The following is a 23,770-nucleotide window of genomic DNA, read 5'->3' as shown; positions in this document are numbered from 1 at the left end:
CGTGACTCACTAACAGTTGGATTTCAACTCATCAGCATCTGTTTGTCTGCATGTGTGGTGACAGGTGGGCTCGGAGGGGCTCCCATTGGCTCCCATCTCAAGAGACTTCAGGGCTTTGAGAGGACATTTATTCATTATTTTATTAGTTGCTTTTTTCCGCCAAGTTCATTTTCTACCAGTCATGCACACTTACACTGTATGTTTTGTGACTGTTACAGTGTTTCACCTGTACATTCAGCACATAGCATAACAGCAAAAGTACGAGATTTATGGAAAAAGACAGTAAACGATAAAAGTGCCAAGCGCCAGTTCTTATGACAGTGTAACCGTTAAAAAAAAATTAAAAATAGCAGTAACAGTTCAAATTCATGCTTTTCCATGTTTTTCCCCTGAACACTGACAATTCTACTCCGCTTTCATTCATTCATTCATTCATTCAGTCTCCTCCTCCTCCTCCTCCTCCTCATCCGAGCTCTCGGTCATGTTGCTCGCATACTCGGCGTAGTCAAAGGCAGAAAACCGGACGGCAAGCTTTTTCCACTCGGTGCATTTGGCGATCTTCTTTCCACTGAGAGTCACCACGAAGTTTTTCACGTGGAGGCAGGGGCACTCGATCCCACGGTACAACATCATCGCACCCCACCTCTGCACGGGAGAACAGAGGTCAAAACAATTAAGGTCTGTCCGCTACTGACAACACAAACGATCAAGGCTCACATTGCATCAGCTGAAATATAATTAAGGCAGAAATTAGCTGTAGTTACATGAGGGAGTTACTGTCTCTGCAGTAGTTGTTGTATCATATGACTCATGTTCTCTCACAACGTCTCATGTCCCACTTTTCTCGTATTCTTTTCAGAGTCAGTTGTACTTGATTACTGAAACGAGTCCCTCGGAGTTCTGCCATGCTATATGCAGTTTACATGTCTATCGACCAGAAAGCAAATTAATATATTTTCCAAAATATTAAACTACTTATTTGAGATTCAGAACCCCCCGCCCCTCCAAACAATACCAGCTTATAAAAACCCCAACTTTTCTAAAATACTATTACCTGACGACAGTCCTTGCATTCAATGAAGCTATTGGTCTCATAATCAATAAGTCGCTCTTGAAGAGAGGTGTTTTCCCTCTGAATGTAAAGTTGACTGCAAAAAAATGGCATGATCAATAATCAGAGCAGAATCACAAAACGGACATACAGTTTTATATCAACTAACATACACAGAAAAGTTCGGTATAATGCAAAAGTGAACTTTAAATTGTAATGGGTACCTAAACTGTGATGTGACATTGACGCGGTGCATGTTCTCGATGATCTGGATGTCTTCACCGGTGCAGACGTGTTTGCTGCAGCCTCGGCAGCTAAACTTCACATCGGAGGGATTCTCACTCTTCATTTCCTTCTGCTTCTTCTTCTTCTTTCTCACCTTCTCCTCTGTTATCGCCTGAAACTGAAACTCATAGATCTGATGAAAGAGGGAAAAGAAGCCATCACTGAGAACAGTCTTACAGCACCGTGGGAATTTCACTTCAAAAGACACGACAAATAGTGAACATACCCGTTTCTCGTAGTCCTCTTGTTTTAGGGCTCGGATTTTGTCAATGGCTTTGTCCATCATAATCTTGCGGTACTCGTTGACACGCTCTTTTTCAGTCACACCAGAGTTCTTCACGTCGACCACAGTATAACTGCTGTCTTCAGCTCTTCCTCTACCTTCAGCCTGCAAAAGGTTATGACTGAGTCAGTACAAACAGTACGGTATACATTGTAAGTTCCTGAATTACTCAACAGCAATGATGAATAATAATCACAACTGGTCCCTACTCATTTACTCTTCATCACTGACCTGCACCATAGAAATCTCATTGGTCACAAGGCCGTACCGGATAACAAAATTGCAGGCCGGTATGTCCAAACCTTCCTCTGCCACAGTGGTAGCGATCAGCATGTTCACGTCACCATTGCGGAATTTAGTCAACACGTCCTTTTGTTCTGCCTGATAAACACGAGCATGTGTTAGGGAGGTCACGTGTAAATTGGATTTTAAGTGCACATGATGCCAGAAAAGCAAATGTGGGACAGTGAGCGCGGTGTGAACTCACAGAGGTCATTGGCTTAACGACACTCTGGGCTCCTCCTCCGATGACATATGAGGCTTTCACTCCGATGTCGGCACACTTTGAGTTTCCCTGAATCCACTGGCTTAGAGCAATGGCACTGCGGCGTGTTTTGGTGAAAATGATCCCCCTGGCCTCCTCCCTGCTGCTGAACTCGTGCAGGATTGTACTTTTGAGCTTCGACAGGCTGTCATTTTCATAATGTGGATTCTCTGCGAGCCTCTGCAGCTCTTCCTTGTTCTCTGCAGGACATGGATTTCAAAGAGGAGGTTAATTCATCACATCATTTAAGGGAATACATCGAGAGCTAGATGAGAAGATTAATAGCCCGCCCCTCTCGTGTCGACTGGAGAGTAAATCTACTTCTTGCCCAACTTAAGGGTGTTTTTTGTCCAGGTTAAACATGTTGATGAAAGAGCTTTTTTGGATGGTTAGAGTTTTCAGTCTTTATGTTAAGTTAAGCCAAGCAGCTTCTAGCTTTATGTTAGCGGAATCATATTCTCCACAATGCCAAGGTATTGAGTTAAAATGTTAAAGGACATATAACAGTATTGATAGTCACAATTAAGTAGAGAACAGTTTTGTTTTAATTCTCTTGGAAGTACGACAAGTCACTATGGCAGAACATTACTACACCTTTAAACAAATTGAAGAGGAAGCGCTCCGTTTCTGTGATTTGTATGAACTGCTCCTCGTCTGGGGAGGTTTTCCTCTTTATCTCCTTCTCGTAGTATTCGTTGAGAAAACTGAAGGCGTCGCACATGCGGATGGTGTTGCTGAGATTCAGGCCCTCGCTGTACTTTCGAAGGTATTCAGCGCAAACCCGCACTTTGTGATCTTCCCCGGTCGCAGCTTGAGAATGGATTGAAACAGCCGGGGAGTTTGTTAACATGGACAAAGGCTCAGTATCCCTGAAGGTGAGGATAATAATTCACGCTATAAGCTGTGCTCACCTTTTCGCTCTTTTTCAACGATCCATTGTTCATAATTCTGGGAACCAAGGTCACAGCTGGGGCTCAGCTGGGCATGAGTATGAATGGCATTCATGATATTCTTGATTACATCACCAAAGGGATCCTGAAAAATTGATTTGATTATCCCAACACACAAGACTGTTACTGCAATTCCTTAGAGAGAATGTATTAAAAGGCTACCACAGGGTTCTGACATCTCCTGTACCTCTTTTCTGTCTTCAACAGTTAAAGTTATTTTCCTTGGCTCCTTTTTGTATTTCCCAGGGCTCCTCGTCATAATTTTGGAAGCATCCAAGTTTGCACAGATCTATGACACAAAAACAGATTTATAGTGGTGAAGGAATCAAAAACAGATCTGACTGTTTCAACTAAAGTTTTGCACGTGTAAAACTGAGTTCAAACAAAAGGGCATCTTTTTTCTTTTCTTTTGTGGCAGGAGGAACGTTTATGGCTGCCAGGTGATCAAGAGCAGTGTCAAACACTGGAAGCTGCGCGACTGGATAAACTGGATCCTTGATGAATAGGGCAGAGAAACTGGGGCACGGTTTAGATGAACAGATATGAAAACTGAAACTAAAACAAATCAGATTGTTTATATTATAGTTTCAAGTCTTCTTCAATATAGCATGATGTTCATTTTGTAAATTATGGTCTAATATAGAGGAAAATAGACAGTAAAGCACCATACTCATTGGGCATAGAGACAGCGAGATTGACAGCCAGTACCGTCCAATGGGTGCAGGTCGCAGGTGGACGTGCAGTGGACGACTCTGTCAGGCCCACCCCCCCCGCTCCTCCAAATATGGTTACTTCCGTTTCCAAAAAACAAAGATGGCGCTGGTCAAAATACTAAACTCGAGGCTTCAAAACGCCAGTTCACAAACCACTGGGTGGCCACTCCCAACACAGTAGTAACACAAAAGATGTGGTCCTTATATAGACACATTAGTGAGTTAGCTGTAAACACATCTGTTTAAAGAGTGTACTTATGATTCTATGTTTGATCTGAATATATTCAGCTGTTAATCAGACTATGTCAGAGAGGATCTGTTCCTTTCCTGGGTGCTGATTTTCGAGGCCAAACCTGGTTAGACTGATTCGACTAATATTTTGTCTGCGCGGGCTAATGTGGGCCAACACTTGTGTCAGAGAGCTGAGAGAGGGATTTACTCGCAGAATGTGCTGCTCCGCTTTCTCCAGTTTCGTGGCGCCCCCGACCCCCGGTGAGGCGGTCAGGCCCAGAATCTGAGGGAGGGGCACGGGCTCCTTCTGCTCCTTCTTCAGCTTTGTGTTATTGCTCTTCTGCCTCAGGTAGCGCATCATGATATGGTTGTAGACGTCTCCTTTCTGAGTGTGGTGACACTCATCTATTACAATCAGTGTCAGATCTACATGAGCAGAAGACAGAACAAAAATATACATCAATGCATTGCAAGTGTTGCAAAGTAGTATTTGAATCATTTTTAAGGACAAACGTTGACTTTATTGCAGCATCATGACTGCTGGATTCAAAAAAAGGGTTAAATTACACAAAGACTTTTTTAGTAAGTCACTGTAACATTTTCCAGATGTCCATGGCTGACCTCATTGAATCCTTTACTCAAATTGTATTCTTTTCACGTTTTAAAAAAAAATTAAATAAATGTGGTTGTCCCTCAGAGATTATAGCATCTGTCTGTAAGAAAGATCCTCCCACACACACCAGGAGTTTTCCTGGAACTTTTGACGCAGCAGTTCAAGCCACACAATACCATGTGCTGGAAAACAGTTTACTTCGAAAATGACTCGAGCTCCTTCTCTATTTTACAAAAGTGCAAGCCACTTGCGTATGTGGATTATTATCATTCACATACACACGTTTACTCATTGTAAGACAAATGTGTCCCTCGAGAAAATGAGCACGGAGAGTGGCAGCTTGATGTATTGCGGGTGATAGAAGCTCTCATGTGAATTTGATCAGCCACACACTGATGGCTTGAACAGACGTGTGGCCTGGAAACCAGGAGCTAGGAAAAAAAACCTTCACGCTTTCAGGCGTTTCAGCAAACAGCATATGTTCCACTGAGGTGGCTATTCCACCTTGGAGTGGTGAGTGCCAACAGGAGTGAACAGCAGAGCTGGAATACTTTGACAAGATCCTGTCAGGTATCATCAGGGGAGATGCTGCGGAGATGAGTCCTCCGAGTGTTTTTTTGTTTGTTTTTTTGTTCCAAAACCTGTCAGTGTCTGAGGTTTGAACCCGCGCAGATTTCAGCTAAATGTTTTAAGAAGCCTTGCTTTTGTCTTTTTGTGTCATCAAGTTTACCGAAACAAAAAATAAAATGAAAATAAAATTGACAAAAATCAGTGAATGGAAAATCGTGTGCTGGATTCTATTAACTTTTATAAGACCTTACCACTTAAGTTCACCCCTTCATCCTCCCCTTTGTTGGACCGCTCCAAGAAGTTTTCCAGGATCTGGGCCGTGCAAATGATGACGTCATTTTTCTTCACAATCTCTGTGAAAGAGATTTTGAGCTGGCAGTCTCCGCTGACTCTCTCCACTTTATACGAGTGCTTCAGGAAAGGCAAGAACTCAGCGGAATAATGCTGCTCCACGAGAGGAATCTGCAAGAAACCAGTGCAAATTCACGTTTATAATGACGGTGCTGCGAAGTCGAGAAATTCAACAAACAGAGATAAATATACATCCAAGATAAACAAATGTCTGCATAGATTCTATGAGCACAAATGATTTCAGTGTGTGTCTGCTCATGACCACAGTAACTGCAGCGCTAAGCAAACTTGTTAACAACAATGTGGGGCACATAAATATGTCCTGAAGGTTTTTTTTAGTTTTTTTTACTTTGAAAAGGGCGGGGTTGCAATTGAGTTAAACAACAATGATTTACAAGTTTTTATTGCTCATTGTCAGAGTAGAGACACAACGAGTACGCTTCTGTTCTCTGGTGAGTTTCATCCACATACAGTCACTCAACGAAATAGTTTCATAGCTAGAAAACCCTTTTCCCTTTCAGGGCTGGGTAGATCACAAACTGTATGTGCCAAATAAGTGGAGGGGAAATCTAAACCTTACGGTTTGTAATTTGTGGTGGCTTGTTCCACATGTGCAAACTGACTGAAGGATAAAATGTTTTCTTTGGATGTGAAAGAGGACAGAAGTAGGTTACCATAACAGTGCAAAGCCATAAGTCAGGTACCAGACTTAGGTCGCAGTACCTTGTTCACGAGGACGACCACTTTCCCCGGCTGCCCCTCGGCCCTCCTGCCGTCCAGATGTTTTCTGGTAATATAAACTGCAACCCTGGTTTTACCGCTTCCTGTCGGGAGGCATATGATGATGTTTTTCCCCTCCAAGGCAGGTCTAGCTACGTCCATCTGATAATCTCGAAGACCAATATCAGTGTTTTCTGGGCCTCCAGCTGCGGCTGCCGGGGCAGTCCCATCTGTGATGCAGAGCAGAGGTTTACACAGACAAAAACTTCTGTCCGTGTCAGCAACCCACAATTACAGGCACTGCCAGCAGGAAAATACTGCGCTTGCCACTGTTGGTGGTTTTTAGTGTTGTAGTGGAATGTTTTCTTACGGCTGCTATTGAAAAGTCAAAACATACTTCACAAAACAGAAATAAGCACAGAGTGGAACACCTATAAAACAAAGTCTTCGGTAGGTAAGAAATGAACGCTCTGCACTCAGTGGCACAATTTCTAATCCAAATTTGGCTTTATGGTCTGTCCTGGTCCAAAGTTGGCCAGTGTGTGCAACCGATGTCATTGTCCAAGTACAAATAAATGTGTCGTCTGTCCTTTTACAACATCATAACAAATCTAAAACTGGAATTCGCATTCAAACGGCGACATGAGACAATTAAACTGCCTCAGACTTTCCAAAGATGATCGGACCATTTCCCTTGCACCCGCGGAACATCTGCATGTATTTATTAATGGTTTAGATTCTGTCAAATTGCTCGGGGTTTGTCATTTCACCATGTGGAATTTGCTAACTTTCTTAAGGACAGCAGATTTGTTATGATCCCCTTCTCTCAACCTTTAAGTTGCTGGGAAGCTCTGACTCATTTGCTGTCTAGGCTGTGGCTAAATCATGATGAAGGAACCATGAGCCCTCCTCTCTGCAACCATTTCCTCTTCGGCTCTACTGGTTCTAAGTTATACATCTCCCCCGAGTTATGAGTTCAAACCCCCACAGTGGCACTTTTTTCTTTTTTTCTCAGTGCAGTCAGCTTTTAATTTTCCCTCTCAGACTTGGTATGTCAGAGGTTGAAGTGCTGTTTCAAGCAACTATATAAAGTAAATAGATGCCTGCGCTGATGGACAGATAGACAATAAGAAGTAAACAGTGGCCGGTGAAGCCGCCAAAGTGTTTGCCAGCAGCTCCCTGAGACCGAACTTATTGGAGAAGGGAAGTCAACAATCAGCTGTGTTTAATAGTGATTCATGAAGAGCGGAAACCCCCAGGCCTATTTGGTAATGAGATTTGGTCCAGTGGAACTAATTTCTGAGGGCTCACAAATAATTCTGCACACGCAGCTCTTCTCACAGACCGGTGGAACAATCTCACATGTAATCTGTCCTATTTGAAATATGCACTCCGGCCAATAGCAGGCTGGTGTTACTCAAACTAATGAGACAAAATCCACTGTAACCGCATACTATTAATATAAAAGACACTCCTTCACATCTGTTCTTTCATTTCAACTGTCTCGTCGGTCCACACCATGTGCCACTTTTCCATTCTGGGTTCTTGAAGCATCATTCATCGTGTGAACACAATGTCAGAAAAGCACTTCATGTGATGCCTGTGCAAAGAGACGTGATGCGGAGGCAGCAGCTAACTGAAATGATCCACCAAACATAAAAAAACGACAGAAACCCAGAGGTGAAGAGGAGAAAAAGCCCCACTTCACAGCAACTTGGATACAAAATTTCCCTTTACATTTCCCCCACATTCTGGCAATATGGAGTCAGCATGTGGTTTGAATTTGAAGAGCTGTCCTCTCTGACCTCCATGTGGTCGATCATGGTACACACATGGAACATATTCTTTGGTGTCAAGCAGGCAGGAGAGAAAAATGTTCCACTTCAACATTCCAACTACACACTGATGATACTACGAGGCATCTACTGATCCAATGTACATTTTTCTCAACGTGTACTTGTTTTGTGTGTGTGACCTACTAAGGCAGAACAAAATCTCTTTTAGATTGTACGCTTAACACTTCAACAGTATCTGTGGTGAGCGAAGGTTGAATCTCCAACCTGGTTGCGAGGGGTCCGGGCTCTTTAGCAGCTGTTCGGATCCAGCGCTCGGTCCTTCGTACAGGTCTGAAAAGACATCAACGCGAATGTAAAAATCACAGCTGAGAAAGGCAGGAGATGCATCTGAGCCCAGATGGCAGTACCAGCTGTCAAAGGGTCAGTTCATCCAAATTACCCCCAAAAAAGGAGAAGAAGCATATTTCACCTCTAATCCTAAACCGTGCAGTTAGCTTCAGCTTTACTTGCTGGAGATTTGAGATACAATTTCTGTCTCTAAGGTTCCTGGTGCCTCCTCAGTACTAGAGAGGTGAACGATACAAGGGAATTCCCCTTGATTTCATCAATGCCCAACTAATGGTAACAACTAAATATGGACAGTTTTCAGAATGGTCTACATGGACTGACACCATTAAGTGTAAGTGACATGTCCACTGTGCGGTGTGAATGTCCCAATTCGGTTACTGGACTAAATGTGTTCAACATGCACTGGATCAGGATTCCCCTGACTGCTGTCCCAGCTGTTACAACTGACATCTCTAAATATATATTTTCTGATATTGATCATCGAGCTGAGGTGCTCTGTGTCTGTGAGACCTGTGGATTCATCCTGAGGATCGTCGGTTACGCCGATGGCCGCTAACTTTGGACTAAGGCAGCTCTCAGATGCTGCTGGACTCGTCTCCGTGGCCGCTTCACTTCCCGCAGGTTCATCTCTCGGCGGAGGAAGTTTCTCATCCGTGCCTAGCAGTAAACGAATGACAACATTTTGGAATGAATTAATAAGAGCCCTAAACTATTAGTAAGAAAATAGATCTGAGTGTATGAACTTTTAATAAAACTCAGAACACCATCCTTGTTTCTGTCTTAAGTTTATGAGCTTTCACAAAGTTGGAATGAGGACTCGGCAGCTAAAACGTGTTTTTAAATCAACAGCTTGCGGGATGATAATATTCCTTATGATGGGCGTGTGCGCCAGTTAAGTTAAGTCACCTTGTTTGTCACTGCCAGGTGACCCTCCCGTCAGCTCATACAGGGCCTGGTGCTCGGTTTCCCGCAAAATATGGAGGAATTTTGAAAACCACCCCGGTCGACCTCTCACGATGCATCTCAGAAGTTCACGGGCTCCACACCTGGACCCCCTGCTCGTCACTTCGGCTTTAATCTGCAACACCACGAACACAATCAAATGGATTAGACTGGTTGTGCAATCATCAGTGAAGTGCAGTGCTCTGCTGACCAGGTGAGTGCACTTGTCTGCCACCTTGTGGTCAAAGTGGGATGAGGGGTAAAGTACACACACGGAAGTTGCATACAAAGTGCAGAACCTACTGTATGTACACATGATCATTCTGAATGCACTGCGTGGCCATTTCAGACTCAAATTATACAATTCATATTTGAATTACAGTATATTTCTAGGATCATAGCTGAAGGGGCCGATTGTCCCGAAATGGAATTGTTTTTTTTTGTTTTAGTTTACACAGGATATGAGCAGTGGGACGCCTGCCCACTTTTTTTTATTACAGTGTACTTACAATCTCAGAGTCCTCTTGGGTAATAAGGCCTTCAGAGAAACAGTGTAGACCCACATCGTCAGTCTTCATCTCGACAAGACTGGGGGACAGTAACTGAATAAGCCGGACACATGAATCATTCTCTTCCTCCACCTCAGGTTTTGGGAGGTTGTCCTGCATCAGGTCCGCTGCATAGTCGCAGCCCGCATTCGACAGCGCATCCACAAAGGCCCGGAACCACCCAGGGGCATGGGGCCTCCCGGTGACCGCGTTGATGAGGAGGTCCGCGGCTGCGATGTTCCCCTCGGCCCTCGCCCTCTGTCTGATCTGCTCCCTCTGGTCACTTCTGATCAGATCTAAATGATCCAGGAGCTGCTCCACCACGATGTGCTGCCGCAGCCGCGGCCGGAAGTCTTCGATGAGCCTCTCACATGTTTCATCTGCGGGGGACGCCATTGCGACATCTGGTCACAAACGTCTTCATGTGGTTGATATCAAAGGAAATAAAAACTCACTTCACTTTCGTTTCCAACGAACCCGTCGGTAATTGAAGTGGCCACTAGGTGGCAGTGTTGGACCGCAGCAGACGAGTCGAGTCACGCGCCAGCGTTGACCTAGAAGTGTTGCGCTGTGCCATAAATAAAAACAAGAAGGAAAGTACAAGAATGAAATATAAAAGGATAAAAGTAAAATATAATAAAATAAAATGGTACTGCAATTAAGGGCATTCGAAAGCCTGAGAAAACCAGCGGGTCTCCACTTTAACCATGCTATTTCTATGGAGGGGGGAGCACTTCATTGTCAAAGGTCAACTGTTCTAAAAGCTTTGGAGCAACTTCAGCAATGTACAATCTACTTTACCCCTGTAGTATTCAGACTAAAAGACTAAAACTCAAACACAATATGTTCAGATATTTGAAGCATTTACAGCAGTTTTTTCTGTGGTTAAACACTAAGGACAGATTGAATGTGACATCCAGTGACAGCGTTGGTAATAAGGGCTTGGCATTCCCGCCACTGCCTCTCTCTGTATCAATATAATATTACTATTATATAATTATTTGAAGAAGGCCTTACACACCCATTGTACCCACGCACACGAGCGCGCGCGCACACACACACACACACACACACACACACACACACACACACACACGGGTGTTTACGAAGATGTCTCATCCTTCTCACTCCCATGTCCTGCACCTTTGACCCTTGTGGATAACTCCCCGACTTTGACCTCGATGAATGAGAATCATCCTGGTTTATTCATCCAGAGTAATATTATATTATTATATGACAGTCCCGCAATATTTCCACGCAGAGGGAACAAAACGAGCGTAGCGTTAGTTCAGGCAGGCCACGAAGTCTCGCTCAGCCACGACGCAGCACATCAGCTGACAGTAGGGACGGCCCACATCAGCTGACTAATCAGCTGATTGCCTTTTACGCATTCAATTGGCCAAGCTCATTTTGCGCGCTGTATTCAAGCTGCTTCAACCTGCCAGTTCTCCTTGCTTTTACTACACGCCACCCCGCAGGTTACTTCAAGTCACCCTGCTGCCTCTCCTCGCCCCCCCCGTCCTCCATGAGGATCCTTGGTCGATCGACTGCATCATGGATTATCAGGACGTGTGATCTGAAGCAGAGCGAAATCCATTCACGGACATGGATCCGTTCAATCCGCCCCAGCAGCTCCCGGCCGATCTTCGCACCCTGCTTCCGGTCCTATACTGTCCTACCGACCCCCGCTTTGCCCCCAGCAGCAGCAGCCGGCTCCGCGGGGCCAGCAGGAGCGACCCCCGCTTCGTGCCGCGGCAGCTCTTCCGCCTCGAGGCCGACACCGGCGTTACCGAACGATGACGTCACCCGAGCAGCTGGGAGTGAACGCAGGTGAGCGCAGTCACCCGTTTGTCTTTCTTCCTCCTGCTGCTGCGGGAGGGCGTGGTTCAGGGTTCAGGGTTCATACAGCTGTTTGAACAGGCACTTGTGTCTGCCACTACTTTCCGTCTGCTTCCATTGAACCCAAACTAGTTGATGCTTTATCAAAAATAAATAAACACAAAAAATACAAATAAAAAAATCCAATAAAATAACGGTTTGCTTTTGCCTTTGCCCCCTCTGCTAATGGGCTGCAGCTAGAATTGCCATGGCTCCAACCAAAGGCTTTGTATAAAAATGAACGGTCCAGAAAATGAAGAAGATGACAGTGCCTGGAACTTGTATTCTTTCGAATAACCAGCAGAGGGCGACTCCGCTGGTTGCAAAAAGAAATCAGTTTCTGTGGCGGCCCATGGGAAAAGGACCCTGCTTATCACTTGTACTCAGTGTACATCAGTGTTGGTGCCAGAGGAATGAGCACGAACGTGCATTCAGCCTTGACAGGGGGGCAAAAATAATAATTTTGCTTTGGCAAATTTTAAGAGTTAGTATGGGTCATTACAACATATGTGCACAGCAAACTAATGAAAAACATAGCAACAATAAGACAAACAACGGCACTCTTAAATAGCATGGGGTGCATATCAGCAGAGTATTTTCCATAAGGTTGCCTACATGAGTGGATTTAAGAATTCACTGCAGAATCTCCTCATCAACCTATATTCCCATTATTTTTTTTTTTGTGCAAATTTTGAGTGAGATCATGCTCAAAAGCGAGCTGCCCAAGCTGTCTCTCGCAACCGTGCAACAGTGCATGTCTGTGGTCGGTCAAAAACATTCTCTAATGTAGAGAAATAAACTTTCATACATGGCAGTAGATGCACCAAACGAAGACACTTAGTCGGTTAGGGTGCCAAAAATTTGTGAAGCGTGCTTCTCCAGTCTTACTTGCATCAGCTCATCCGCACTCCAGGCAATGCATGGAATGCCAGGGTGGTTTGCCTGACATGGTCATTTGAGGGGGTGTTTAGCGGCTGCATTCCCTAGCTCACATTCCATGATGGCCCATGGAATGGTAGGGACTAGGGAGATGTGCTCACCCTATCTTGTACGTGGAAGGGCAGGGAGGTCCCAGAACAGAGCCAAACTGCCAAATATAACTAATTGGGATTATTGAAATGTGACTGAATTATATTTACTATTTAAACTTACTACATTTTATTACAGCTGTAGTTATTACCTTTGAAGACATTCCTGAAAAATCCCCTGGTTAATTCATATTCATATTCCTTACACATTGAAGAAGACAATGTTGTATTTCAATTGTAAATCCGGGATATTGGGGGGAAAAACGATGCCACAACTGTATGCGTGTTTTAATTTATTGCTCCCACAGCCTCAAAACAAACATATGTACTACTGTAAACTAAGAGTTTCTCATATATTTTACTCAGTAAAAAAAAATACATTTTTTTTTACATCTGGCAATACGATGTATTGTTTCCTAACAACTGTCTAACAACATATTATCTTTAATGTACATCGCCAACAAAAAACAGTAAAGGGAAATAAAATGACTCGTCGTATGGTTACTTACTGTTTACATGAAGATGCTGATTAGCATTTGGATTGCTTGTATAGGCACGAGACCCCCTTTGGGGCCTGTATATGCGCAAGTATTAACTGCCCATGTGTTCAGAATCCCACCCCAACACACCCTCTAGATGCATCCTAAATGAGTGCGCTGACATCATTTTATATTTGAATGTGCTACTTTGGGCTCATAAGCAGTGCAAAACAGTAAATATAGAGACATAAAACAAATGCACTGCCTTGTAGAAATGCCTACACCATACTTGTTCGTCAGAGGCCGAGCCCTGGGCTAAGAGCATGTTATTATGTCTGCCCCGGACAAGCATGTATGGTGTGTTCTGTTGGCTTAATGTAATACAGTAGGTGCACAACAGTGACCGAAGAAATAATGCACATTGTTTAAAGAGGAACTACAGTATGCTCGATACTGAACTGTATATTGCAGTGCAATTGACCGTAACCCCTGAGTCACACTTCAGAGAAGACAGGCATACAGCTAAAGATAAGAAAAACTGTTCTCACACCTTTGTAATAATGCTGTATTACACTAAAAGCTGCAGAAAATGATTTGTGTACTATGTCAACATGCATGCTCAGGTTCCCCCAAAAGAAAGCGTCTGTATATGTATCGCTTGTGGGCTTTAGACTCTTATTAGCTCTAACTGCAATTACCATGTTCAACAGTGATGAGGGTGTTGAGCATGGTCCATATCAGGCAGAGTCCTGCCATAAATCCATGGTTTTTGGTCTCTTCCTGGATCCTTAACAAGCATGCCCAGCACCCACAGCTGACACCAGGAAGAAAGCCACATGGTAGGATGGACTAATGCCTGTATCCTTGATACCAGTTTAGTGTGAGGTAGGTCAGTCAGCTCCTCTCACTTTGCAAGAAATGACTGAGAGAGGAAAACATCTCTATGAAGGTCAAGGACGTTGATAAGACTTGTGCATTGGTGCTTGTGTCTGTAACAGTGCTATGCACTGAGACCCAGTGGGTCGTACGGTGTTCATCATGGTGGTCCACTCTAATGTGACCAGTTGTATGTTGGGACCTAAATGCTGGAGCAGAGTCACAGGAAGGACGTCAAAGTCCATTAGAATATAATCCCATTGGAATATAAAGCTTGGTTAAATGCTTCCTTAGGTGTTGTAGGGCTCCAGCGCAGCCAGGTGGAGCCCTTTAACCAGCACCCCTGTTGATTATGCAGATTTTATTAAGACGTACTTTGTGATTGAGGAATTTTTATCCTTGTATGAGGTCAATCTCTATTGGGCTGAAGAGGTTTCCCCCTGACTGGTCTGGCATCTACATTTTCAGTGAGAAACATGAGTGAGTTATAGATTCGATCAGAGGGCTCCAGTGGTGTTAGAACTACTTTTACAATATGTAACCACTGTTACTACACTGATAACTGCAGGAAACACTTATTACGCTGTTCACTGCAGAGAACGGTGTTTAAACCACATGCATCATGACAATAAACAAAAAAAAATCTTATCTCTATTACCAAGGCATTGCAAATAAACAATACAGATGTCTGTGCCAGCATGCTGATAAAAAAAAAGTTGCTACTTAGTAATTACAGCATTACAACCCCAGATATTAGAACAAAGTGCTGCTGAAAGGTTTATTGTCCTGGAAAATCTGGGTCTGGGGGTCTGTGGAGTCCAGTGGTGTTGCGCTTCGAGTCAGAAGGAGATGAGGAGGAGGAGGAGGGCGTGGAAGAGATTTCAGTTGGAAGAAGGATCAATGGAGACTGTTGATGCCCTGGGATCTGTTGTTTCTGCTGCTGCTGCTGCTGTTGTGGCTCTGTCTGTCTTTGTACAAGCAGTGCTGTAAGGCGGTCCTCAATGGGTGCATTCATGTTGGCCAAGCTCGACAGAGAGTCTTTGGATTCCTGAATGCCGCTGTCCAGTTTGTTGTTGGAGCCCTAACAAGAGGAGTGGCACATGAACATACCTTAGAAGTCTGCATTGGACGGAAAGACTTGTAATCCCTCTAAAAGTGAATCAAGTTAATTCATTCAACATATGTATTCATTTGAGGTTCTATTTCAGCTCGGTAACCTGTTCTTGGTAAAATATTTGAATGAGAAGGTTATAAAAATATGTAAATAAATACTAATAAGCTTACAAGACTTTTGTCTTTTTAACAGTACAAAAAATGTAATCAAAGCTATGTATCAAAGCTAAGCTGTCTCAACGTACAAAAGAAAAAAAACTACATGTGTTACTCAAGTAAAAACTTAGATGTGTCAGAGAAGTTGACAGACACAGAGGAAACGTAACTCTGGCTCAGATTCTTCCCTGGGATTGTTCAAATGTTATTGCAAAAATCAAACAAAAAAAAACTATCGGACAAACGAACAAATCAAGACCGTCATCATCAGTAACAGTGTGAAGTGGGCGGGAGCAAAGCTTTATGGAACAGTGGGAGCTTATCAGGTGATAGACACTATCTGATTTTTCTCCCTGATCATCACCAATGACTTGGTGAGACTGCGATCGATGATTATAACAGACAACTGATGCTCGACTTCAGCGTAGAAAAAAAAAAAAAATACAATGCCTCATGTGCGAAAATACCCTGACAAAAAAAGAAAGAAAAGAAAGTGGGAACATCCTTACTTGATTTCCCGTATGGCTGAAAAAGTGGGTTTCAGGCAGTGCAACTGGCTGAGCCTTCACAGCAGGTCTGTGATAGTCTGGGCTGGCAGTCACAGTGCTGTAGGCTGGAGGTCCCAGAGTCGGCTGCCTCTGTAGCAGCTGCAGGATGGTCTGAATGTCCGACATCAGATGAGACTCCAGCCTCAAAAGGGAAGAGAGCGCGACACACAGAGAGACAATCAATCATTTAAGGGCTGATGACACACTTGGTTGTACCCGCACTGAGCACTAGATGGCGCTTCTGCTCCTCAACAGTGGACAAACAAAGAGACGTATGGGCGAGGGGACACATTTTTGCCAGGGTAGTAGACAAAAGACGCTGCTCCTGCTAGAGTGATAATTAGCTTTGTGTGGGAGGTGTGACTTCAGCATTTACTGTGGAAATGACTGTATCACACTGGTTTGGTCAATCTAATTATGACTAGATTTCATCCAAGCTCTATATTTAGCCCATCAGGCAAAATCCGGTAATGCTGATCATCCCTTTAATGATGTGAATCCCATTTAATACATGTCAAATTGGTCATATTTCTTGTTTGCGGTTAGGCAGCATTTGTTTCCAAGGTAATGACTTGGTAATGTCTAAGGGCAAAGTAAAAGCAGCCATGGGGTAGATATTTCATCGCAGGTGTAACAGACAGATTTTTTTTTTTTGGTTATTTATATGGAATTGTTGAGGAAACTGCTTCATCAGCATGTTTTTCCCTGTCATATCCTTTCAGACTAGTCAAAGCCACAAAAACACAAAATGACAGATGTGTTGCTCATCCTGCAGCCAGCTAGCATTGGGGGAAACCCCCCCCCCCCCCCCCCCCCAAAAAAAAAGCAGGTTGGATAGAGTGCAGTGGATAAAGTGTCTTATTTGTGCTAACTGTAATAAGCCAGCCCAGTATTTCAGGCACTGCTACTGATAATGTCTGTCTTTGTCTGTAATAATTCCAGTTAAAAATACCACCCGCTGTTCATTTGTGTGACTATTTCGGGTGCTCTGCTGGCTGCAGGTGTGTCGTGGAAACTATGGCCAGCAAGTCAACAACTACAACAAATAATGAGACTAAAATGTATAGTATTAATTCTGGAAATGCATAGTGTACTTACATATATATTGATTAAATCCCAATGAGTTCCGCTGCAGAATAGGGTTTCTTTTTTGGATGAGGTTTCAAACATACTTTGTCCTTACTAATCAGTTTTAGATAGATAGATGGATAGATAGATAGATAGATAGATACATAGATAGATAGATAGCCAGGCACATCGCTGCCGCCTCCAGATTCTGAACATTACGCTGCAACATCGTACAAGCAAAACTTTTGGACCAATTAATTCCCGTGCTTGATATGTTCTGGATCCACGGCGGTACATCCTGTTTCCAGTAGATCCAGCCTCCGACAGCAGCTTCTGCCAGCTCCCTACTCCACCTACTCACTACAATAGCAATTGAACTATACGCTGCCAGCGATGGCAGTGGACACGTAGCTTAGTAGTTGGTTTTTTTAAGCAGTGTGGGAGGTGACAACTTACAAAAAAAAAATTAAGTCACGACTGAAAATGTAATGGTGGGATAATTAATAAGAATAATTACAAATTTCCTTGTGTTACATCAAGATGCCCTGTCCTCCCAGCCTGAAAGGTGCTTTGACAAATGTCTGCACAGGCTGGCTTTTCGATCCTTGTCTGATTTCGGACCATTACTATTTGTTTGATTTGTAAAGCTCTGTGTGCTGCTTTCACTGTATGACATTGTGGACAATGGCAAGAGGGAAGAGCAAAGTGAGTTATGTCAAAGCAAATCAGAGGAGCGTGACTGGGTTTTCGGGACTCAACGCTGCCGTCTGGCTTTTTCCATTGTGGTTGATGAAGCTTAAAAGACAACACCCGGGACATACTGGAGCATTTGCTCGTGTATCCCCCAGTCTTTCAAATCAACACATGTTCCAAACCACAATCAGAGAATGACTTTTCTGGATGACATATCATCACAAGTTGAAGCAACAACTGTATCTAAGGTGTCAACCCGCAGTGAAGTCGCCCATTGGTTTGTGAACAGCCATTTTGAAGAATTTAAGAGTTTGGGCTTTTTGGCCAGCACCATCTGTTTTTTGTCGTTGTTTTTTTAAACCAGAAGCAACCATATTTGGAGGAGCTGGTGGTGGGTCTGACTGAGAGTTCGTCCACTGCACGTCAACCTACACAGGCGACCTGCACCGGACGGTTCTAGCCGTCAGTCACACATTTGCTCCAATGCATACGGTGTTTTATCGTCTATTTTACTCTAAATGGAGCTGTAATTTACAAAATTGACATCATGCTGTATTGAAGAAGACTTGAAAATAGCGACCCCTTGTGGCTCGGTGCCGTAACAGTCATATACCCTACTGCTTCAATATTAGCAGATGGGAAATGGAGTACACGTGAAATGACTATTCTTTCCCAAAGATGGTTTCTGTCATTTAGGTGTTTCTCATTAAACTGATGTATGTTCAAGAGTGGAATTTATTTTTTGAAGTTTGAGTTCAATTAGTTACTTGATGCTTTAAGAATGGAGTGCGGCATCATAATCCACTCACCACTGGTCAGACCAACCCTCCGCATGCTGACTCTTACAATATTTACCTGTTTAAGTGCTCTTGGAGCTGACCTAAGCGCTGTTCCACCTCTCCATAGGTGATTTCGCTGGCAGAGTTATCGTCCTCTCTCAGGTCCTGGAACTGTGCTGACTCATCCAGGTATTCTGTGGGCTTCTTACAGGCCCATTTATCACAGCGGAGATCTGGGAAGCCAAACCAACACACACACGGTTTACATCCTCCTCATGTGGGTCGGACCAACGTCATCACTTAACAAAAAAAACAACCCAAAAAAATCCAACGGAATTAGAGTGTAATTAATCTATACATGAGAGCTGGTGTAGGCTCTCTGTTGTTATCTATCACACCTTGTACTGTGGCGATTGTCGGTACAATGTTTTCCAGTAGCACACTAACCCTGTTGCTATCTCTGCTGGGCAGCTGGAAGTGTTCAAATTGTTGTCCAGCGACGAGAGTTGAGCCTCTTTTGTGATTTTAAACAGATGGTTAGTTCTGTGATTACTCTATCTTGTGCGGCAGTCTGTGCCGGAGGCTTTGTACAACCACGATGAGCCGTATAGATATGAGCATCCTTGTTGGCTGTTCTGTTTGCCTTCGCCATTGATACCACTTAACTTTCTCCTCACGTGGCCTTATTTCCAGTAGCCTTCAGCAGCAGAAATTAACAACAGCCTCAGTCTGTCACTCAATTTTTTTCTCTCCTTTTCTCCCACTGTCCGTTTCGTATTAGCTGTCTACTGAGTCCTGTCAGTGGAGGTGCTATGTTCATACAAACCTCTGGGATTTCCAAATCAAATGTTCACTTATGGTCAGTGGCAGCTTTTTCTATCTTTGATCTGAGCACTTCCTGTAGTTCGTTTTATTGACAAAACTAAGGTTGCACATCTCTATGAAGCATATAATACGTCTTTATAGATTGGCCCTCTAATACAGGGAGGAATGCTGTAGACCTGAAACTAGCACATAGCTGAATCAATCCCTGTCATCAGTGGATTGGCTGTTGTTGATATGCATGGGTGTGCACACAAAAAACATCAGAAAAAATAAGAAGCTCTCCATGGCAATGACCATGCAACGAAAAACAGATTTTGTGAAGCTTGTTTTGTTCAACTTCTCTTGGCTGTGTATGAAAACTGGATAATGATAATATCAAGCTATTGTTTTGATTCCGCTCTTGGGAATGGCTGGTGCCCATGCTGCACTGTGTTACTTCTCATTGTGTTCAGGCCAACAGTGGCAGCCTTCTCATTCAATCCCATTTTACAAATAGGTTGACTAATGTATCTTTTCTCTAGCACACATTCCAGGTAGATTTCTTTGAAACGTGATTTCCATATTCTTTACCATGTTAACGCTAGAGTGGGGGACTTTTACGTTTCAATCTCTCACAGTATAGCAGAGATTTAAGGCTGGTGTCTGTGGTGAGGTTTCCAGTGTTGGCACACGCAGGTAGCGACGCCCTTTACATCGACCAGCAATGATTGGTTTGCCAGAGCTGAGGAGAAGAGATTAAGTAGTGCTACAGGAAGCACAAGTACGTTGAACGAGGATGCTCCAAACAAAAAAGAAAGGAAAAGAGAGTGAATGTGAATTAATAAAATAAGATAAAATACCTTCAAAAGATGCGTTTCTATCCGTCTTCTCTCTGACAATAAGATCTGAATTGAGGACTGGGGGATTGGGCGAAGAGGGACCCAGGACTCCTGAACAACTCTTGAGGCACGAGTTAGACTCCCTCTCTCTTCCTACGTCTTCATCCGCGTTTTCCCCTGTAGAATGGCAATTAACAGAGTTAGTGGAATAACACTCTGCACTCTGCTCCCCAGACAACAGATGTTCTCAGCGAGCGGCGCTCTGCGAACAATAATAAATAAAGAACACATTTACAACCGCAAAAGCTGAACAAGACTGTACTGGACCTGTGCAGATTAGGTTCAACTGGCCTTTAGATACATCTGGTGGGAAGGAGATTCTTCTTTTCATGGTTTGAGGGCCCTCGCCATCTGAGTCACAGTCTTGGGAGCCGGAGGGCTACAAAATTTGAGAGTTGAAATCTATTAGTTAACGCAGTCAATAGCAAATGTTTGTTTACCTCAAACTGACAGAGGATGGATTCAATTTCCTATTCTATGACTGTCCATGGTCATGGACATGTAAATGCTTCAATGTCACTGACTGAATGCAGTTCATCATGAGTCTAGTATGATCTACCTGGCCAGACTCATCTCGGAGGTTAAAGGTGAGCTCCAGGTTGTTGAAGAAGCAGTCAGCGAACTCTGGGTACATGTCCAACACCTCCAGCAGCTCTTCCCTCTGAATGGTGCTCAGGTCACAGTAGCTTAGAGCTCGCACGTCAGAGCTGGACTTTCCAGGCTTGGCAAACAGATGGATCATTTCTCCAAAGATGTCATTCTTTCCTGGTAGTGACACACACACACACACACACACACACACACACACACACACACACACACACACACACACACACACACACACACACACACACACACACACACACACACACACACACACACACACACACACACACACATCATCTCAAAAGGGTTACTGGGAAAAAGGGGATAATGTCAGTTTTACCTGCAATGACTTCTACAAGTAGTCATGCGTATTACAGAGAGGAATCTGTGTTGTGTTTTCTATGGGGACGCATCAATTCCTCAGGCGCTCACTGAAGGGCAGCATACATGTTTGTTTTTGTGGATAATGAAAATCAAACAGACTCTCCACTCCCAAGGCCCACGCATCAGTTGTCTTTCTATCTTTGATCCATTATTAATGCTGAGGAGTAACTGCTAACGCACAGCAACTTTGAAGTGGGAGGGGAAGGAGGGTTTGATTGTGACTGACACACTTTACTCGTGCACTTCAAAGGAGTGGACTTGTGTTGTTGATGATGGCTGTCATAATGAAGCCCGTTCTTCAGCAATCTCCTAGGACGTCATAAAGTCGCGTTTTCAAACTAGAGAGAAAAAAATGAACGGAGGTTCCTCTGCGGAAAAAACTATCGAGCCATTTCGGCTCTCTTCAAAACGCGTCACGAAAAAATCCCTTTCTTCGGCCCCTGGGTTCACTGGCCATCGCTGTGAGCGGGGGGTTCGGGGGGAAGAGATATGATATGTTGGCTGCCCGTGAGCCTTTCACAGCATGCACTGGACACCTTTCTGCCACGGAGGACAACCTCACACAGAGGGGTGGATCTCCTTCCACACACAGCTCTCACCACAAGGGTTTAGATCGGCATTAGCTTGGACGGACGGCAGCGCCAAGCGTAATTCCTCGCCGGTGGAACAATGCGTTGCTGGAGCAGATATCATCTCAAGAGAACAACGACTGACCACTGCCTTGTTACTGTACATGCTGGGGCAATTTGGTAGCAGATATAACGGCCTCGGCAAAAACCCATTGGGGCAAACGGTGCTGACGGAGCGTTATGTTAGTATCAAATATAAATGGGCTGATCTATGAGATCAGTGACTGCTCCGGTGTGTTTGTTAATAATAGGTTTTGTGTGATGCAGCAGCTTTTGCTAAGCTTAAACCCCATTCTGTCAGGTGCAGCTTTGGAGAGCATCCGTCTCATGAATAATGGCAGGTTTAATCCAGGCTTGGCCTGTAGCACCTGGTTGTGGTTCACCCGTGAAGAAAGAGACAAATGCTCATTATTTCAATAAGAGTAATGAGCATTCAGAAGTCATTATCAGAGTTGTCTCTTTCTGCCCTTTTTTTAAAATATAAAATTTCATATTTCCTCTTTTGCTGCTTTAACCCATTTCCCTGTGCTGTCAAAAAAAGTAGCGGCTATGTCTTCTTGGTCTTTGGAATGGGCAAACAACCTTTCACGGGGCCACTTAATAGAAATGTCAGAGTCTCAAACCTGTCACATGAGAATTGCCAGGAGGACAGAAACAGAGTGGTAGGGGTGGGGTTTTTTGTGTTTTTTTGTTAACACATACTGGCATCATGTAAAGCATACACTTTGCACATAAACAGTAAAGAGACAAGAGTCACAAATTAAATCCACCATATCCATAACTATGTTCTCTAAAGTCACATTTTCTGTGTCTTGACAGGTTTGATGCTTAAGTCCAACACACAATCAGCTACATCAGTGAATGGATGGAGGTTAAGAGTGCGAGAGACACTGCATCCATGATACTGATGACGGACACCGACAAAGGGTTGAACAAATAGAATCTTGCTTGGTGCTTACTATACATTTAACCAACACAGGATTGTATTTACCCAGGATGGCTACCACAATGTCATCTCTCAGGACCTCGATGGAGCCGCGGGACAGAAAGTAGAGCGCAGTGAGCACATCACCGCTGTGGACCAGCGTGTCTCCGGGAGGGGCATGGGTGGTTTTGAAGCGCATGGCCAGGGCCCTCAAGCAGCCTTTGGTGGCTCCCTGGAACGCTTTGCAGTCCTGAAGGAGATTCTTGTTGAGGTGAAGGCAGATATCTGCCTGCAGGCACTCGGGAAAACCTTTTAACACCTGTGAGGCAGAGACAATCCCTGAGTAAAATACACAAAAGATTGGTTTCATATCCTCGAAGAGATGCATTGAGATACTCGTTCTGCAGCCCAGAGGTCGCTGCGAGCAGAAAATGTTTTGGGTTGATGTGCTTTTACTAAGATAAGTTGTAACTTTGCTTGACGACAGCACCGAGATGAAGATATGGTATGAAAACAAGCATTTAACAGGCGTTACTGACCCATCAAACACGGTTGAGTACATTAAATGTTTATTTTATTTTAATTGTTTCATAAGAGACAATGTTATGTTTCTTAATCAAATCTCATTTAAATAAATAATCAATCAAGATAAAAAAAGAATGCTAGTATTGTGTGATTTTCTTATGAAATGTTGTTGGTTAAATAACTGCCACTTGGATTTACCGCCCCTGAGCTGAACACACAACACAATGTGGGCTCTGTTTTGGCTTAGTCTCTCGCTTCTTCTGAACTGGCAACACATAAAATCGCAGTGAGGAGGAAGTGTATTGTGTGATAGATGCGAGCAACAACGAAGCCGCCATTCGTATACCCTAAACCCATTCATTGGCAGGAGTCAAGGATTTAATCCAGATTTTTGATGTTGTATCCACCTTCAAGGAAAAAAAATTTAGTGCATGC

At 43.8% G+C, this 23,770-nt stretch overlaps 2 protein-coding genes across 3 annotated transcripts in view; both read right to left on the bottom strand.

Moving 5' to 3' along the window:
- Positions 1–122: 122 nt before the first annotated feature.
- On the bottom strand, positions 123–10,393 carry ifih1 (interferon induced with helicase C domain 1). Of its 2 annotated transcripts, XR_004796333.2 has the most exons (17): positions 9,907–10,393; positions 9,362–9,533; positions 8,966–9,112; positions 8,372–8,437; positions 6,315–6,541; positions 5,492–5,702; positions 4,266–4,483; positions 3,301–3,402; positions 3,075–3,198; positions 2,758–2,973; positions 2,107–2,363; positions 1,851–2,000; positions 1,563–1,724; positions 1,276–1,469; positions 1,055–1,148; positions 765–927; positions 508–645 (listed from the first exon to the last, which is right to left on the bottom strand). XR_004796333.2 is itself a non-coding variant. In XM_035651350.2 (16 exons), the coding sequence occupies exons 1-16, from the start codon at positions 10,339–10,341 to the stop codon at positions 433–435; spliced, it is 2,988 nt and encodes a 995-aa protein (XP_035507243.2). In that variant the 5' UTR covers positions 10,342–10,392; the 3' UTR covers positions 123–432. The 2 variants fall into 2 exon arrangements, 1 of the variants encoding a protein (XP_035507243.2); XM_035651350.2 differs by lacking the exon at positions 765–927 and having other exon boundaries at positions 123–645; positions 9,907–10,392.
- A 2,713-nt stretch (positions 10,394–13,106) lies between these two features.
- Positions 13,107–23,770, bottom strand: part of LOC118320499 (potassium voltage-gated channel subfamily H member 7-like) — a 29,755-nt gene continuing 19,091 nt past the window's right edge. Inside the window, exons 9-15 of the mRNA XM_035651347.2 lie at positions 22,877–23,131; positions 20,826–21,031; positions 20,534–20,645; positions 20,228–20,383; positions 18,640–18,796; positions 15,985–16,165; positions 13,107–15,287 (exon numbers count right to left, since the gene is read on the bottom strand). Of these exons, the coding sequence (XP_035507240.1) occupies positions 14,985–15,287; positions 15,985–16,165; positions 18,640–18,796; positions 20,228–20,383; positions 20,534–20,645; positions 20,826–21,031; positions 22,877–23,131 (1,370 nt within the window). The 3' untranslated portion in view covers positions 13,107–14,984. The remainder of the gene's footprint in view (positions 15,288–15,984; positions 16,166–18,639; positions 18,797–20,227; positions 20,384–20,533; positions 20,646–20,825; positions 21,032–22,876; positions 23,132–23,770) is intronic.

This window comes from Scophthalmus maximus, chromosome 14, assembly GCF_022379125.1.
Source record: "Scophthalmus maximus strain ysfricsl-2021 chromosome 14, ASM2237912v1, whole genome shotgun sequence".
NCBI classification, from domain to species: Eukaryota; Metazoa; Chordata; class Actinopteri; order Pleuronectiformes; family Scophthalmidae; genus Scophthalmus; species Scophthalmus maximus.
The sequence above is the reverse complement of the archived record's forward strand: the minus strand, read 5'-3'. Positions and strand labels throughout refer to the sequence as shown.

Excerpts from the sequence above, each read along its gene's own strand:
- ifih1 (XM_035651350.2), bottom strand. The coding sequence starts at position 10,341 with ATGGCGTCCCCCGCAGATGAAACATGTGAGAGGCTCATCGAAGACTTC. Across the intron at positions 2,364-2,757 it reads CCTCTTCAATTTGTTTAAAG|AGAACAAGGAAGAGCTGCAG; the intron begins GTGTAGTAATGT and ends CATGTCCTGCAG. Across the intron at positions 2,001-2,106 it reads TCGTTAAGCCAATGACCTCT|GCAGAACAAAAGGACGTGTT; the intron begins GTGAGTTCACAC and ends CGTGTTTATCAG.